This window comes from Carassius auratus, unplaced genomic scaffold, assembly GCF_003368295.1.
Source record: "Carassius auratus strain Wakin unplaced genomic scaffold, ASM336829v1 scaf_tig00014568, whole genome shotgun sequence".
NCBI lineage: Eukaryota > Metazoa > Chordata > Actinopteri > Cypriniformes > Cyprinidae > Carassius > Carassius auratus.
Window position 1 is genome coordinate 14,962 of NW_020524509.1, and position 18,713 is coordinate 33,674.

Consider the following 18,713-nt stretch of genomic DNA (forward strand, 5'->3'; position numbering starts at 1 on the left):
CATACACAAAGTACATATAAAAGTGAAATTTATTCAAGTACACACAACCATACCACATGCATTCTGAACATATTTTACATTTAGGCTTTGTGAATGGAAATAAAAAGACAAAAACACCAGAAAACACAAATACTGTAACAACATATACAAAATAGTTCATTGTCCTCAATTTAACAGAGTGCACATTCATCACAACCATTCTACAAAATTCTGACTAATTGCATTAAAAAAAACCTTGATATGAAACTTTGTATCATTCAAGTTAAAAACACCTTTAGAGTTATCCCTGTTGGAAAATGCAAAAATAGTGCAAGAAATGAATATGACATGAAATGCTGGAAGTATAACAGATTGTAAGTCTCTGAGCGTCCGGTGAGATTAAACAAGCTAGGTATTTAAGGCACAATCAAATCACTACAAAAACTAAAGACCTAGTCATCCCAGCAAGCAAACTGAAACCTAAAACACCACTTTCAGAAGGACAGCTAAAACAGATAAATATAAAATGCTACACACAAGATACTGACTGTCTTTGCATTTGACTGTCTTTGTATTGCATTTCATTTGACTTTCAGGTGTTAATTAACCCGAAATGAGCCATTAGGCTTGTCTCTGCAGTGGTTCTTTTCAGGCATCCAGAAGGCAAAAGAGTTTATAAAGTGCTTCGCTGTATCACACACACACACACACACATACATGAATAACAGTATGATTGTCAATATAATACAAATCTCAAGTACTCTTTTCCAACCTCATATGACAACATATGACAGTCTTTATCAGTAGGTCTACAAAGGTTTGCCACAATTTTGGTCAATTGCCACATTTAAGCCTTACAGATGTAACACTGAATACTACACATCCACCACCGGCTGCTATTTTAGCAACGGTTCGGTGTCCACAGATGTTTAATTATCAGTCATTATTATGAATTCCCTAAAGATACAGCAGATAACTATAATTTCCTCAGAATCATGCAAAAACATGCAGAATAAGTCCATCAAAAACAGAACCATTCCATGTAACTTCAGGAGACTAATGCTACAGTCATGTTTTAGTACGACAAAATGAAAAGCATTCGAGCTGTTACTCATTCAGACTCATTTTTAAACACTGACTTTAACATTGTAGTGCTAAGATTAAATTCATCTCTGAGGAAGTGCCATCATGCATTAGTGTAGATTCAGATGTCAAAGCATTTAAACATGACATCTATTCAAACAATGATGCCGTCTTGATTCACTCAATATTCTTTTATAGTGAACAAAATAGATGTTTAAGTCTGCAAATGTTGCTTTTGTTTATATATGCATATATCAATAGAGATTTCATCTCTGTCTATTATAAAAAGTCTTTTCTCATCTTTTTTTTTGGCTTTGGAAGCCAAGTATCACATTTTTAATGAGTGGGTGAGTGTGAGTTCTTCCTCTTACAGAATTTCAAATGGCAGCTGGGATGAAATGAGATGTAGACGTTGTGGGTTTGATGCCGAGCAAAATCAACGAGGGTTCATCACACACATCCTTGGGGCTGAAGGGAGGAGAGCCGCCGCTCAATACACTGTTTACCTACAGACAGACAAACTCAGAGATTAGTCATTCATATTTTTAAAAATTTAAATGACTGTTTTATATTTGAATAGATTTTAAAAATTGTCCCTTTCCATCAATCCATCCTTGAAATAGAAATCTTTTGTCTTATCATAAATGTCTTTATTGATCACATTAATGCATGGATTAATTTCTTTCCCCAAACTTTTGAACGGTAGTCTATGCGTATCATGCTTACATTTGTTGACACTGTTTAGATCTGCGGTCTCTGTAATAATTAAGGACAGACCCTCCATCAGCAGTAAGGCTTTATGGTATCGCTCTACAGATGTTTCTCCCTGACGAAACATCTCGTCCAGCGCTGCTGTCTGTATCTAATCACATAAGAAAGTAATGCAATTCATATTCTGTATTAGTGATACGATACTCATATGTTTCTCCTCATATTATAAGAAACACAATGCGTTTATGTTCATACCATCTGAATGGTGTGTGTGTAGATGAGTCTCTCGGCAGTAATGCTGTTGATGCGGTCCATGAGTCTTTGTTTGCTGCTGAAGAAGAGCTGGAGTTTCTCAGTGAGAGAACGGCAGGAGTTCACACTCTTCTTATACATCTCGTTCAGCCTACGTACTACTGCAAGGACAAAAAATGAATGTCTTAATTATAGTAGATGCAATTTTTAATTGATCAAATGCAACACATACAATTTCTATTTTATATAAAGGCTGTTTCTAGTTTTCTAACTTTCTATGATGTACCTTGTTTGACAGATCCTGATGGGTAGAGTTTGCCTTCTTTGATTCCAGCCATGGCTGTGTGAAGCGCAGAGGACAGCAGTTCAGCACACTTCATATAGAGGACCAGCTGCTCTGCAGAGCTACATACACATGTGTACATCACTCACAGTGTATAGAATACATGCCACAGACTTCACACATAAAATCTGTGTGTGTGTGTGTGTGTGTGTGTGTGTGTTTACATATGTGACTGAGTCGTATCTCACCTCCACTCACGGCTCAGCAGGCTGATCTGGTCGGCCACCAGGCTCTGCTCTAAGAATGAAGCATCAAGTGTCATATTCCTGTCAATCCCACTGCCCTTTGTGCCAGCGACCTCTGTGATGCAGTGGGCAAAGGCTAAAATAAAGCGCAGCTGGCTCAGCAAGTCAGTATGCACCTCCTGTGGTGAAGAAGAGGTAGACATCACATTCTGAATTTAACTTTCAATAAAACACATAATACCAGGTGCCACAATAACGACAATAAAATAGTTTACTCAGTTCCGATTGGTCAATAATGAAACTCTATGGTCATATACGCTACAACTTCCAAAGTTTGGGGTCAGAAGTTGTTGTTTTTTATTATGAATTAGTACTTTTATTCAGCAATAATGCATGAAAACAGATTAAAAATGTTTAAGAAATGTTAGTAATCCATTTCTAATGTTACAAAACCCCTTCAGAATGATCCAAGACCATCTTGGTCATCCTTTTTTTTTTTAAATATGATAACTATCTGGCTGACAGTCTAAAAGACCATATCCTTCATACATAATGTATAGCCTAATTATTTTACCTCCATGAGCGTCTCCTCTGGCAGTTCAGGTGGCACAAAAGCCACACCCTCACATAGGTTTGTTGTCATGGCATCGGTGTAACCATATCGCAGACTATCAGGTGAGCTGTAAGCCTCGTGCAAATGACCGTAGGTCCAGCTAGGGCTTGTTGGGCTGGGAGTGCCCACTTCAACAGCAGATGTGGTGAATTGAAGAAACATTGTGAGCACAACATATTCAATAACATGCAAATATAATACACGTGTTTCAATCTCATGAAGAAAAATCATGGAAGTCTCACCTGAGAAGCGTCTAGGTCGAGTGGCGTGAGGAGGTGTGTGTCCAGGAGAGCCCAGCGTGAACACAACCCCAGGAGGACTGCCTGAGCCTGGTTCTGTGCCATCACCGACACCAGGGGGTGCTAGAGAGAGAGATAGAGAGAGATCAGGACTCAATGCCATTTCAAACAGCATGGAATTTTTTTAAACATTATCTATGACTAACTGCAGATATGAACAAAACATATCAATGAATTTCCACAACATATTAATAAATGTTCTAGTAATTTGAGATTACTGGATAAGATAAAAAAAACCCCAAGAGCTCTACCTGTTGTGTCCATGAGTTTGTCTGAATTTAAGCTCTCACAGCTGCCCCTGTCAAACTGATGTCCAAACACAGCCTTCAGCAGCTTATCTGAGAGACGGCCAGTACTTACTGACCTACAACAACACAGATGACCCATAAACACAGCTCTAGGGAACAAACTCATCTAACAGCAATCATATCACAGCAGTGATTCCAGCGCTGACCATTAAAATTTAAATTATCATCATTACTGCATCATAAGCTTTCTTCACCCTCAACGAAAGCCAAGTTGATTTGATACCTTTTGACGGTGTCCCTTCTTTCCGCTGGCCAGAGAAGTGGCACGCGGGGCCCTGTAGCCGGGTACTGTGCCAGATCATTCAGGTCAGACATGGTCTTGTTGCGAGTGACCAGGCCTCTCTGAACCAACGCTGTACTTGGGGTTTGACCAGAGATGGCTCGCCGACCCAAATCCCACTGAAATGAAATGTAGTCACATGAAACTGAATTTTCAGCATCATTACTCCAGTCTTCAGTGTCACATGATCCTTCAGAAATCGTTCTAAAATGCTTCTTTGCTGCTCAATAAACTGTTCTTAATACTATTATCAATGTTGAAAACAGTTGTGCTGCTTAAAATTTTTGTGGAAGCCGTGATACGTTTTTTTTTTTTTCCAGGATCCTTTAAATAAATAAAAGGTCAAAAAGCACAGAATTTATAAAAAAAAAAAAAAAAAAAAATTATATATATATTTTTTTATTATATATATATATATATATATATATATATATATATATATATATATATATATATATATATATATATATATGTATATATATATATATATATATATATATATATATATATATATTTTTTTTTTATTTTTTTTTTATTTTTTTTTTCTGTGTAATATTATAAATACATTTACAGTCTCTTCTGATCAATATAATGCATCTTCACTGGAAAAAAAGTATTAATTTCCTTAAAAAAAATTATAACAATTTCATACCTAAATAACTGGCGAAATAATCAGATGAATGCGTTTTAAATGCAATCATCTTTTATATATAGCCCTGTGTTAAATCTAATGACTATGGAGATGGAGCTGTTTTTATGTTATGTTATGTTATGCTATGCTATGCTATAGTTACTCACTCTGTGCACAGCTGATTCTGGATTGTGCCGATGACCCCGGAGTCTGTGGGTTTGTTTTTTGTCCATGGCTGTGATGTTAAAGAGAGGTGAGACCTGACCTGGCTGTTTATACACATCTGAGAGACAATTGGAAAATTAGAATAAGAAATCTTAAAAAACTCCAATTGATATGCAGTGAAATGGTATTTTACCTGCAGTATGCAACCCTGTCCTGCTGCCAACAGGTTCAGGCTGATTGTGTCTTTCAGGAACATTTCCCACTGAAAAAGGAACAGACAACACATCAGTATCTTCTATATGATCTACAAAAACACACAGCTCCTCACCTTTGTACAATGAATTTATACCTTTGTCATCTTAGTATGGTTTATATGTATTTACAGATATTTTGAATAAAACCCTGAGCTTTTTCTGTATATTTTTAATATCATTTTAATTTTAGTAAATATCTATTATTCATATAACATTTATATATAGCCGTAATCTTTTTTTTTTTTTTTGAGTTTTAGATTTAGAAGTTTGTAATTTTTTATCAGTTTGCTGGCGAGACAACCATTTTTAATTTAATAATTATATTGTATGTAAACATAAACAACACTGATCTGATCTCCATAACTGTGTTAATGTGTTTTCAAAAAAACGATTTTGATTCAGACGGATTTGCATAAGATGTCTGTTATTTGTAGCTTCCTACTAAAACTACAGTTAGAGTCTCTTCCTCAATTAGTGAAGTATGCAAATCAACACACAGGTCTGCAAGAGAGCTGCTTTATTTACCCTGTGGGGAGGGAAGATATGGTCTGGATCCTCCTGATTCTGCTGTCCTGAAATTAGAGAAATATGAGAATGCATTAGGGAAAAACAAATGCATTAATGCATATATGTATGTAAATTATGTCAGAGAGAGTGAAATAGAAATAATCTCAACCTGTCAGACACTGACACTAGATTCTGCTCCATCCTCTGGTAGTTGTGTTTTTGTGTCGGCACAGGAACAGGCACGGACTGAGCGTAACTACTGCCACAGGACTCCAGAGGCCTAGAAAGAAAAAATGTGAGAGAGGAGTGATTGCCACAAACATACATTTAAACCATTTGTTCCCTGGTGGTCTGTGAATTACTTTCATCTCTAGAATTCCCGCTTTCTCCAGTCACGTTAACTCAGACAGCTGTCTCTCACTTCACACATGCAAACAAAGCCTATTGTTAATGTGAGCTGCTCGCATTAAGAGAGAGTGTGTTATGTTTTTACAGTCTCTGCAGTATTAAATGCTAATCTCCATACTAAAACACACACAGTACCTGGAAGGGCTTGGGGAGGCTCTGACAGATGGGGAGGATGTTGGCGTCTGACCCACTCCTATCAGTAAGCTTCTAGAAATAATACAAAGACATGTACACAGTTATGTTTCAACCATTCAGCTGTATAATTACAACACTGTTTCAAAATCTGGGTTTGTAAGATATCTTAATGTTTCTGAAAGAAGTCTCTGATGCTCATTTTGAGCATCACAGAGGTAAATTAAGTCATTTTCAATTCAGTTTTAAATGAATTTCAATTAAAACATTAAAAAAATAATAAATTAAGTTTGAATTTAGTTTGTTAAATATATATAAATTATACCTTTAGCTTTTTAATTTAAATGGAAAATATCTCTTTATTTAATTAACCTTTAAAAAAATGTAATAGCAATTTTAGTAAACAATACAGTAACAATACTGATTTTGTGGCTATTTGTGATTAAAATCTTGATTCAGATGGATTTGCAAAATAATTGTTCATACATGTCTAAAACACAGGAGTAAATTAAATGTTTTGTAAAAAAAAAAAAAAAAAAGTATAAAAACCTATTTTATTTTTCACACTATTACTGTTTTACAGTATTTTAATCATTACAATCTTAATGTTCATAAGAGACTCCCTAAAAAAAAAAGTGAAACTTCTGAACGGTAGTTTAAAACTAGGTCACAAATGCATAACTAGGTCACAAATGCATAAGTTGACAGACAAGCAGGTTAAAATAAGTGATATTTGCTGTCTTAGACTGTAAGGTCTTCCCCCTTTCTTTGCACAAGTGTGCGTAAACAGCCCTTTTCACAGAACCATACAAATGGTCAGCAGACCAAAAGGTCAACTGACACCCTTAAAATGAATATTCATGACAAGTGACATGTTGGCAAGCATGCAAACCGTTATATGAAGTGCAGAAACATAATTCTTCTGTGCATGTGTGTTATATGAATATACAGGCTACAGATGAGGAGCATGCCACATGTGACTGTATATGCTATGTGTGTGAGCCCTGTCACTTTAACACTTAAAGGCATGGAAAAAATGTTAACCCACTTACCCGCTGCGCATCAGACTGTCCTGCCCTCCAGCACCGACTAGTTCACCTGCAAGAGTTATCAGATTGAGATTTAGTATTTGTGCAAATAAGCAGTTTTGCCTGTTACAAAAAATAGGTCAAAGCGTGAGAAAGCTCATCTTACTGGTGAACTGAGCAGGTACCATTACAAAGTCATCAGAGTCTGAGGAAGAGGAGTCTTTGAGCAGGGAACCTGGAGATGGTGTGGGGTTAGTTTGAGGGAGGAGCCTCGGAGCTTCAGTTTCAGACTGTCACGAAAAAATGTCATATACATTACTGTTCAAAAGGACTCTTTAATGAATAGAAAGTTCAAAAGAACAGCATTTCTTTGAAATAGAAATCTTCTATAACATTATAAATATCTTTAGTGTCACTTTAGATCACTTAAATGCATCCTTGCAGGATAAAAGTATGAATTTCTAAACACTGACCTTAAACTTTTGAATGGTAGTGTAGTTATATGCTACTGTATTCACTATATATGGAGCATGAATATCACAGAACACCCCAAAGAGATCCTAAAAATCATGCATCATGTGCTGTTATTGTGGTACCTGAGTAGGAGTGAGGCGAGAGGTTGAGGAACCGCTGCTGGAGCTCCCAGAGGCAGAGCTGGGATAGGTGGGCATGGGCACTGGAGAGGCTAAGAATATAAATGAACAAACTGAAATCTTGCTGCAACCAAAACTACAGCAGATTTGGATAAACAAAGTGATGTACATCACAATCTTACTTACATTTCTTCATAGATGTACTAGACTCCAGGAAAGGATGGTGGAAAAATTCATCTAGAATAGACCATGATCCCTTTATTATGATCAATTCCTTGAGATACAATGCCTGAGTTTATGATTTGCTAATGAGAGTTGTAAAGTCAAGTGTGTGATTGTGCACGTCTGTCCACTGACCGAAGTCCATGCGCTCCTTATGGTTCCTCTGCAGCAACCCAAGTAGAAGGTGCCTGAGGTGACTGGAGGTTTCTCGTGGAATCCTGGGAAAAGCAATCACATGGTCACATGTTTATACGGTCGTGCAAGAGCTCTTTGAGCTAACAAAGTAAAAAAACTAAAAGAAAAGTCATACTCATGCCTTACAAAATTGCAACAGTGTACATATATAAATAAAACTTCACGAATGATGGAAAGGAATGAAATGTGGAAAAACAATGATAGAAAAGAAGCATCCTGTGGGGGTTTTATCAACAAAACATACAACTACGAGCTATGGTACACTACTGTTTAAACGTTTGGGGTTGATTTATAATTATGCTCACCAGCACAGCATTTATTTGATTAAAATACATGGTAAAAATAGTAATATTCTGAATTTTAAATGACTTTTAAATACAGCTGAATAGCTGAATTTTCAGAAGCCATTTCTCCGGACCTCAATATCATTACGATATGCTTGATTTGACGCAGATACATCTCCGTATATGAACAGAAAGATCATGAAAAGAAAACGATATCATTTATCTGAAACCGAAATCTTCTGTAACATCAGAAAAGTGTCTTTCCTGTCACTTTCGATCAGTTTCGTTATTCCCGAACAAACGTATTATTCTCTTGAAAACAAATCTCCCCAACCCCAGACAGGTTTTGAAAGGTAAGCTGAAGTTGTCAGATTTATGACACCAGGGACCTTTGCGCCTGTTGTGGCCAAACTAAACTGGATCATGTTGACTGATGACTAACATACAGTCCTCAGGGTCACTTACCTGGGACTCAGGCTCCGGTTTCTTTCATAGAACTGCCGCAGTTCCTGAGGAGTATTCGCCTGGAAATGATTTTACATAGAAGAATTTTATTGACAGGATTGTAACTTTTTGATCATCTGCACAATTTTTATGGACAATGCTGAGTTATAGCCTGTGGTGAGAACTGAGCAGTTCATCACATGGTATAACTGCATTCATCTTTGTAAACTCCGGCTGTTTGGGATGTAAACACACTTTTTCAAGGTCTGAGATTAAATCTTAAGCTTGAGCTTTCGTCTGTTTCTACAAATCATAAAGGCTTTCTAATGGCTGCAGGAACAAGCACTTAAAGCAGTATTTCCATGCAGGAGGAGATAAACACACTGGTTAGGGTAGAGACAACAGTGATCTAAATGAACTCAGCGACCCATCTTGACCCATTCACAGACTGACATTGCGTTACAGGACTGTCAAGAATTCTTAATAAATTACCAACTCCTAAAAGCTAAAAATACAAGCCCATAAATAGATGTGGTTGTGACCGTGTGATCAAACAGGGTTCACATGTTAGCCATCTGGATTCTGGAAGCTGTTAACTTGGTCAACTTTACCCACAAATCAGCCCTGCTAACAACAGCAGCACCTGGCTAAAAGCTTAGCGGAAGAATCCAATACTTAAATGGCATGCACGTCACCATTTCAGGATTGTGTTTTGAATTTTAATAACAAACTAATGACCAGCCTGTGGCAATATTCACTGGAAGTATTGCAGCAGCAAACTACACACACATGCATATTTTGCAATATGATCATCACAAAGAAAAAAGAAGAACTACCTGTTCTGGTAGTGAAACTACAGGGACGCCGCTCATGTGAATGGGCATGTGTGTATGTATGGGGGAGAGTGTTTGTTAGTAAACCAGAGGGTGTGTGTAGTTGCAGAGGCATGTGGTTTTGTTATCAGTAAGATGTCACAATCAGGTTTCACACTCTACAGGGCATAAATATCTAAGTGGTGCCAGGCAAATGCACTTTCGCAATTCAAGCAATCCAGAGACATGATGATGAGTAAATGATGAAAGGATTATTATTTTTAATGAACTTTTCCATTAAATTGATCCACAGTGTTTAAAGAGGAAGTCCAAGAATATATAGTGGAGAACTTAAAGCCCTGACCACAGAAGCATCCACAAATGAAGGAGCGAGGTGAGTGTGTATATCAGGTGAAAAGATGCTTTCTCTCTCAAGTCTGTTGTTGCCAGTGTGTGTGTTTGTGTTACGTACCTGAAATGGGGCTTTGCCAGTCAAGCACTGGTAGATGATGGTCCCTACACTCCACAGGTCAGCTTTGGCATCATAACTCTGTGACATGATAACCTCAGGAGCCTGTAAAAATAAACAAGACCAGAAAGTCACACAGAGTCAGTCTGAATATCTAATATTTGGTTATTTTATTTTGATAAATAAAAGCAGCACTTTATTGTGACATATACTGTAAATTTCCTGTAGGGCTGCAGGATTCTGAAATCCATAAAGGCCATGTATTTTAGAGCTAAAATACGTTCTTTTACACACATGCAGCTCATGATCTGGTGTTTTCAGTGTCTCAGAGCAGCTCGGTTCAATGCATTTGGGAATGCAATACATGCTAACATCTTCCCATAGTGTTGCAAACCAAAGAGAAGCTTCAAGATGTTTGACTGAAAGTAACTAAATTAAGACCATAAATATTATACAGCTGGACTGTAAAATAAAACTATTATTTTTCTTAAATACCATCTCTTTCAGGGAAAAGTTGAAATAATATTCATTAATATTCATATTTATTATTTTGCTTAATAATTTAATTAAGTAATAATAATATAATCTTGATACCTTAATAAAATAATAAAATTACTTACTTTTATTAATACTTATCACATTTTAAATTGAAATTGCAATTCGATTTTTCTTTCCCCAAGTCATGCAGCCCAATTTTCCTGAGAATCTGGACAAAATAAAACACAAAGTCAAGCACTCACCATGTACATAGGAGAGCCACAGAGTGTAGCAGCCATCGTGTTTCCCTGCAGATACCGTGCAAAGCCAAAATCAGCTGGAGAGAGAGAGGGAGAGAGAATCAAAAATCAATGTATGGTTCTAAACACTAAATTTGAGCACTTGTTTCCGTAGTTAAAGAGTGTCTTTCAGCTGTTTGACTTTACTCAGCTATGTAGTGACACTGTCACACACAAGAGCAAACAGACCTGCAGTCATAACACAAGAACAAAAACACCACAACCAAGCACTGCCAAAGCTGATAACTCGATGGCATAGCCTAATAATCAGTACAAACCGATTCAAACCCGTCTTTGCGTTTCCTTCAGTAGAAGGTGTACTCTGACCCAGCACACTCACCCAGTTTGATGCAGATGTTGTTGGGGTTAGACTTGCGCCCAGTGTTGTATGAAAGGAGAATGTTTTGGGGCTTCAGGTCACGATGGACGATGCCTTTACTCCTTAAAACACTCATGGCTCCCGCTAACTGCTGCAGCAACACACGGATCGTGTCCTCGCTCAGAGAGCCTTTAGCTATGGAGAAAGAGTTAGGAGCAATAACTGATTAAATTTCAGAATAGGATTATTCTGATTAAAATTGTGGGATATTACATCACTGTTTACAAAGAGTTGGCATCCAGCACAAACAAAAAGTCTGGCTTACATCCACCACCAAACACAACAACCATCCCCCCAACCCCCCCAGGTCACTGCTGTCCTTTCCCTCAAAACAAGCTTGTTTCATGAAGTCTTATTTTTAGCCCCCATGTTTTTCCACTGCAGGACAGGGCAGATAACAGACTGACAGGTGGATGAGGTCAGGCTGGGGCTTGAGTTTCAGCAGGGGATCTTGGTTCTGTGCCAGTGTGTCTGTGGCAAGAGGTGAGCGGGTGAAGGCAAACATGACCCCTGATGAGGCTGGCATGGGACCTAACAACGCTACAAAGTCTGACGGCTTAAAATAAGAGCGGCCAACGTAAACACGGTAAATGTAGCCACTCTGGAATCTTCATGATTAGATGAAGATGTGTTTATAACCCTGTAGAAGTGTGTGTGTGCTGTGTGCGGATGAGACCACTTCCAAAGGGGCTCTATTTGTGGCAGCACATGTGTGAAATAAGCCATTCTCAGAGGTCCTGAATTATCTTTCTCTGGAACGATCAGGCAAGTTGTTTGTTTGCTGAAAAAGCCTCTGCAGTTTCAAGAGCGAGTCCAAAACCAAAGAAAGTTCAAGGCTTCAACCTTCGAGAAACTGACATTGGTCTAAAATTCTGTCAACAATCAGTCTTTATTATATAACTTTAAGATGCATCATCCTTTTGTAAATCAACAAGATGTTGATTAATAATCAACGCAAAAATGTTATTCGAAAAAGGACACAGAAGGACAATTTATTAAGCATGGTTATTAAAATTCATTCAAACTATCAGAATATTTTTGTTAATTTAAGTAAAGCTTAAATTAAAGTTAAACATGTACATTACAACGTTGTGATGCCTAAATTTACTTTCACTTTGCTTTGAGTAGCTGGCTTTAGGTTTTTGCATTTACATTTTCATGATGTCGATGAAACAATACACAGTTTCAATATCACCCATGAAATAAAAATATTACTTTTATTGGCTAGTATTCTTGATGCATCTAAATTTGCCAACAACTGCAGACAGGACAGGTTCAAATCTTTGTTGTGGTGCTGCTCCGAAGGTTCTACAATACAATCCGCCCTAAACTATGTCTACTCTGACCAGCTACAGAAATAGACCAAGCAGGTATAACAACATGGAAAAATTAGACGCCTCACTTGTACAATTATCCATTTACTGATCTGTTATAACAATTTCCTCATTTGTAACAACTAGCAATCGGTGGCACAGTTAATGGTGCAGTACAGATGACAGGTTGAAATGAGGCTAGTGTACTTACAGTGTAAATATTCGGCCAGGTCTCCTCCATTGCAGTACTGTAAGAGGAGACAGACAAACACTGTAAGTGTACAGTCAACACAAAACAAACTCTCTTTAAAATAAAGAGCAATCACAATAGCACAAGGGCTTCAAATGGCGTTATGCTGACAATAATAACAGAGAGGTTTGAATCAAGCTTAGCATAAAGGACGTCCTGCAAGTGGAGGTGAAATTTGACCTCCGATCTTTTTTCTCTACTTCACAAGTCTATTTTTAAGGTTTACAGTGGGTGTGTGAGAGGTGCAGCTCGCCATCTTGACTCACCTCCATGACAAGATAGACACATCCCGATATCTCCTGCAGACAGAGACACGTGACAATTGATTATATTAATGCAACACCCAGCAACATGCCATATGACAGCCATGGCACGAACTCTTCATTGTCTAGATGAGGACAGACCTCGGGCTGGACTCACAACAGATGTCACTGACTCACACTGACTCATCATACAAAGCCTTCACTTACCTAAGCTTTCTATGAACAGTCTGTTATTATAGCCACAAATCACAATGTGTGTCTGCTTTTCATGACAGGTTAGATTGTATGCACTCCTTCAGGTACAGAAATATCTCACTCTGCGCTTGATTTATGCATGTATGTATGTTTAATTTTTTATAATTTGTGAAAACTTTAATGGGTAGGTAGGGCCTGAAAATGTCATGCACAGGAGGTTGACATTTTTTTTTTTTTTTTTTTTGGTTCATTGTTGTTTTCACATAATTACAATATCGGTTACAAATTTAAAATAAATGTAAAATGAGTATTAAGTAATAACAAGAAAAAAACATTACCAAATAATAATAATAATTATTATTATTATATTTTATAATTTAGATTGGTTATTAAAATGAATATTACACATTCAAAACCAATTACAAAATAACTATATTTACATTCATAGAAAATAATTAGAATAATTACAACAATTATTAATAGTTCTTCTTCTCATTATTATTATTATTATTGATGAATCTTGTGTATGTCCTTCTGTTCATTTAATAATAGTAATATATTTGACTATATTCCAAACCCCTGTCTGTATACCAAGCATGTTTGAAAGACATTTCTATCTCAGACTACCGAAGATACTATGCTTTTATGCTAATCAGTGCACAAAATGCTCTTAACTGACCAGATCAAGACTACTGAGAGGCTCTTATAGTGCAATAGTGACTAGGAGAAACCAAATAAAAAAATGGCCTTTGACTCTGTAACCTGCATAATCAAGCCTGAGGTGGATTCTAGATGGTTTGTTACCCCTTCATGTCCGTATATTTTACTGTGGAAATTCTGCTCCTGAAAAGTTTAATGGAGCAAATCAATATGTCCACACACAGGCCAAGAGCCATGGTGACCGGTTTGAATGAGGCATTTACATGGCCCACTTGTTGTGCAACAAAAGTCCCATTTGGCCGATGTCCATACAGGCCCTGCGTGTTGCCAAAGTCAGGACAGAAGCAGGAGGTGTTATTACCCACAGCTGACTGACAACAGATCAGCAGCCGGCCGGCGTGACCGTCTGCTGGGAGCAGAGTGCTTTAGTGAGCATGTCTGTTTAAATAGCATGTTACACAAGCAAAAAAAACATTGTTTCATAAAAGATAACAACCTCCTTATGACTTCAGAGTTGTGTAACAACTAATTTTATAAGTGTTACACAATTATTATGGATAAAGGCTTTAAGCTAAGCTTCCCCTGTATGTGTGTGTGTGTGTGTGTGTGTGTGTGTGTATTGAAACGGTGAGAAATGAAACCAGGCCATCAGCAGTAATTCAAAGTAAACTAAGTAAAGCCCTGCCCAGGGCTACGGAGCAGACATATTTACCAGGCCCTGGAGACGACTGTCAAAACATTATGATCCATTAGCACACAATACAAAGGAGTTTTGAAACAACAAATACTAAAACAACAAAGCTTAAAAAACAAAGTTAAAGGTTTCCACAAGTGTGATATGGGGGATGAGAGTTGGGTTTCACTGACTATGCACAAGTGTTATTTCCTGTGCTATTATTCTGCTTTCGTGCAAGCCAGCCGCCATCCACCTGTGCACACTGTGCTGTCAGGTCCATCAGCTGCTCAGCAGACAGCCGCCAAGCAGTGGATCCACCTGACAGCACGGTGTGTACAGCTGGATGGTGGACAAACTCAAGACAAATCCTGTAAGTGCTGGCCAGATGTAAATTAGACTGATACTGGAGCCAGTTAAAGGGGCTGGTCCTATAATTGCAGGCTTGAATAGCATCAAGTGCACCTGTGCCAGTTCTAATGGTGTGTGAAGCATGATGGAGTCAGCATGAATTATTAGTGTGCATCCACTGTCAAGTCATTCTATGAGGATATTGTGGTGAGAAGTTTGATTTACTACACAGGGTGGTTCATTCAACTGCAATTCAGTGAAAAGTTACAATTTAAAAGAGCAATCTGGGACTAGATGCCATTGTACCTTAATTTATATCCAAGATTTCCAAACTTTTGTGTCAGCTGAACCCCTTTGACTTGTGATATATTTAAAGCACCCCCTGAAATCTTAAGTTAATATTTAAATCTTTTAACAAAACATTAACTTGTACACACTCTCCTTTTGTCGGTCAGTGGCATAGAGGTAAATATTATGTTGTGTTTTATTTAAAATTTTTAATTTATTAAAAATTAAAAGTTTTTAAAAGTTTTGTAAAAGTTTTCACCCCCAGCTCTTAATGCATCTTGTTTCCTTCTGGAGCATCAGTGAATGTTTGAATCTTTTTAATAGTTGTGTTTGAGTGCCTCAGATGTCCTCAGTGTGATAAGGTGCATCTCAAAATCATAAAGTCACTGCTGGAAAGGGTTCAAATATGTAAAGATGTTGGAAAACTGAAGAATCTGCAGGACCTTAAAGATTTTTCTGAAGAACGCTGCTCATTTTAACTGTTCAGAACAAACAAGGGACTCATGCACAACCATCACAAAACAGAAAGACAGTCGAGGATCATCAGGTAACAGAACACAGTACTAAGAACCAAGGGTTCCCAAACTTTTGAGTAGGGTTATTTTAATAATTTCAGCATTTTTTTTGTCTTGTGGAATAAATGTTAAAATATGTTATGTACAATATCTCTTATATATACTCTCTTATTTTTTGAAATTTACTCATATTTTCACAGATTCTGCAAGGGGTGCCCAAACTTTCGATCCCCACTGTATATATATATATATATATATATATATATATATATATATATATATATATATATATATATATATATATATGTATATATATATATATATATATGTATATATATATATATATATATATATATATATATATACATTTGTTCTTTTATTTTGTCTTCTGGTATTTTAACAGTACACACAATCTAAACCTGTCATACTCGCTCAAGAGCACAACACCGCAGGATGGAAGGTGCAACACAATCAATGTGTTGTGTTTCTTAATCTCTCCACACCTGAGACAACCACCTGTCTGTCATCAGATCAGCCTGACTGCCTGGAGTCCTGTCCCCTATTCACTAAATACATTGATAAGGGTATCCTACATCAGACAACGTCTGTTCTGTATGCAAATGATAGAGACAGGCAGTTTAACGGGTGTGCTGGGCTGGCAGGTGCTGGCTAATGCATGCACAGGTGTCAGGTGTATACTTCAACAGACGTATAGACACCTGCTATGCCTGCCATTGTTTCTTGTCTGTTTACTTACAGTACTTTAGCCACAAGAGATATTTAAGATGATTAATTTTCTGTGCCTCTCATGGAGTCTAGTTTGAAATGTAGATAATGATTCGACGGTTTCTGATGCAAGAGAATGCAACATGAAATCAACACTCATGGTGAGTCATATAAAGCCCACATCTATTCACTATGGCTAAATCTACTGATATATTGCACATAGGGCGTGGCGTCAGGGGCGGGGCTTAACGTTTAAACCAATCAGACGAAGAGAAATGTAGCCATAATATCAACACTGGGCCATGCGATATTCGAGTTATAAATATCTTTAGTAACATTGAAAAAAGCTGTGTATGTTTCAACAGAACAGAGACCACCTGAAATAACACAACTGGCTTATAATACACCTCGACAACTAAATTTACCCGAGTCATAGAAACAATTAGTAGGTACATACCTGAAAGTCCAGTAAACTGACAATGTTCTCATGTTTCAGCTCCTGGAGAAAACACACATTCACTTTATAAGCGAGCAGAAGTCAGAGAAGCACCTGCTTCTCTGTGGAGCTGGTGATATTCACTAAACCCTTTAAGTTACACTGTTTATATAAATAGCTAGCGTAAACGTTGTTTGCTCCACACTAGATGCCTTTCAGATAGCAACAAGTCGAGTTCCGCAATGTTTACTATATATCTGCGGATATTTAAAAGCTAAACAAATACATTAAGTTAAAGTATAACAAACAAAACTGTGTGTATACAAAGTGTACTACGAAGCTCACCTTTAATATCCTGATTTCTTTTCCCAGGAGCGACTGGGATTTGGCGAGGTTTTTCTTGTTTATGCATTTCACCGCCACTTCAAAATCATGTTTCTGTGAATAAAGACATCGTTTACGTTATGACAATAGTAAAGAGAAATTTTCCACACATAAAAAGCCGCATCTTAACTGGCATCAGTAATCTGAAGTGAACATCTTAGCGTTACCTGTTTATTTCTTCCTTTGAACACCACAGCAAAGGCGCCGTGTCCTATCAAGTCCTTCCTGTTGAACTCGAATTTTCCAACGCTTTCCATCGCGTACAGACTTTAAATCTGCCCAGTAAATCTACAGGTGTGAGGTCAGGGTGTGGGGGATCCGTGTGTGCGCCAAGAAAAGGACCCGTCTATCGCTTCCCCTCCGCTGCTGTGCACCCAAACAATCTGACACTTCGGTCATGATCGGCATCGCTACCTACGTGTTAATAAAAACAAAGTCACTGTCATCTTGATCCAATAATGTTAAAACTTTGTTCAAAAGTATGTCACCAGGCGTACAAAAGTGTACTAAATGTGAGAACTGTCAGAAAAAGCCTCAGGTTCAGAGTCGTATACTGTTTTGGTCGTCAGCACTTGCCAAACAAAGCTTGAAACTTGCGTTTGCAGTACACGCATGCGCACTAGCGCTCTGTCGGCACACCAGTGACTTGATGTGCGCATGCGTAAGCCAAGCTCGTGAACCGATGTTGACTTCAGTGTGGACAAATACACACTACTGGTCAAAAATATTTTTTGGGGAAAAAAGTTTCTTACGCTGACCAAGGCTACATATGCTAAATTTAAAATAAAATTCAAATCAGAAATATTGTCAAATATTATTCACATTTTAAATGTTTACTTTTGTAATATATTTTAACATGTAATTTATTACTGTGATGCAAAGCTGAATATTCAGCAGACAGTCTTCAGTTTCACATGTTCCTCCAGAAATCATTCTAAAATGCTATTATATGATTTGGTGCTCAAGAAACTTATTATTATATTAAATATAATGTGGCAAATACAATGAAAATGAACATTTTTTATTTTACATGTGAAGACAGTCAGCAGTACGGTTTCTATGCCTCACTGTTCATATATGAAATCCTTCTATCACAGTAAACCCTAATAAGGGGGTCCTGTCCCAACATATTATTTTATTTTATTATTATATTGGTAGAAATTGTGACACTTAATTTTTCAAGATTCTTGATGAACAGATAGGCCTAGTTCAAATATTAAGTTAATGAATCCTTGCTATATATAAGAATTAAGTTTTCTTAAGAACTTTCTAAAAAACTTTCTGTTTTCAACATTGATAATAAGATA

General features: G+C 37.2%; 1 protein-coding gene across 2 annotated transcripts; it reads right to left on the bottom strand.

The window, feature by feature from the left end:
• Positions 1 to 14: 14 nt before the first annotated feature.
• On the bottom strand, positions 15 to 18,022 carry LOC113074410 (serine/threonine-protein kinase ULK1-like). 2 transcript variants are annotated; one of them, XM_026247240.1, is made up of 28 exons: positions 17,574 to 18,022; positions 17,368 to 17,460; positions 17,044 to 17,085; positions 13,182 to 13,214; positions 12,877 to 12,913; positions 11,314 to 11,487; positions 10,938 to 11,011; positions 10,201 to 10,302; positions 8,938 to 8,996; positions 8,129 to 8,211; positions 7,958 to 8,008; positions 7,775 to 7,863; positions 7,345 to 7,468; positions 7,203 to 7,248; positions 6,154 to 6,225; positions 5,780 to 5,890; positions 5,629 to 5,675; positions 5,043 to 5,111; positions 4,852 to 4,919; positions 3,997 to 4,172; positions 3,717 to 3,829; positions 3,409 to 3,528; positions 3,128 to 3,294; positions 2,557 to 2,732; positions 2,312 to 2,430; positions 2,029 to 2,186; positions 1,789 to 1,924; positions 15 to 1,568 (listed from the first exon to the last, which is right to left on the bottom strand). In XM_026247240.1, exons 1-28 carry the CDS (start codon positions 17,661 to 17,663, stop codon positions 1,513 to 1,515), a joined length of 2,685 nt encoding a protein of 894 aa, XP_026103025.1. In that variant the 5' UTR covers positions 17,664 to 18,022; the 3' UTR covers positions 15 to 1,512. The 2 variants fall into 2 exon arrangements, with proteins under 2 accessions (XP_026103025.1, XP_026103024.1); XM_026247239.1 differs by having other exon boundaries at positions 4,852 to 4,967.
• Positions 18,023 to 18,713: the final 691 nt, after the last annotated feature.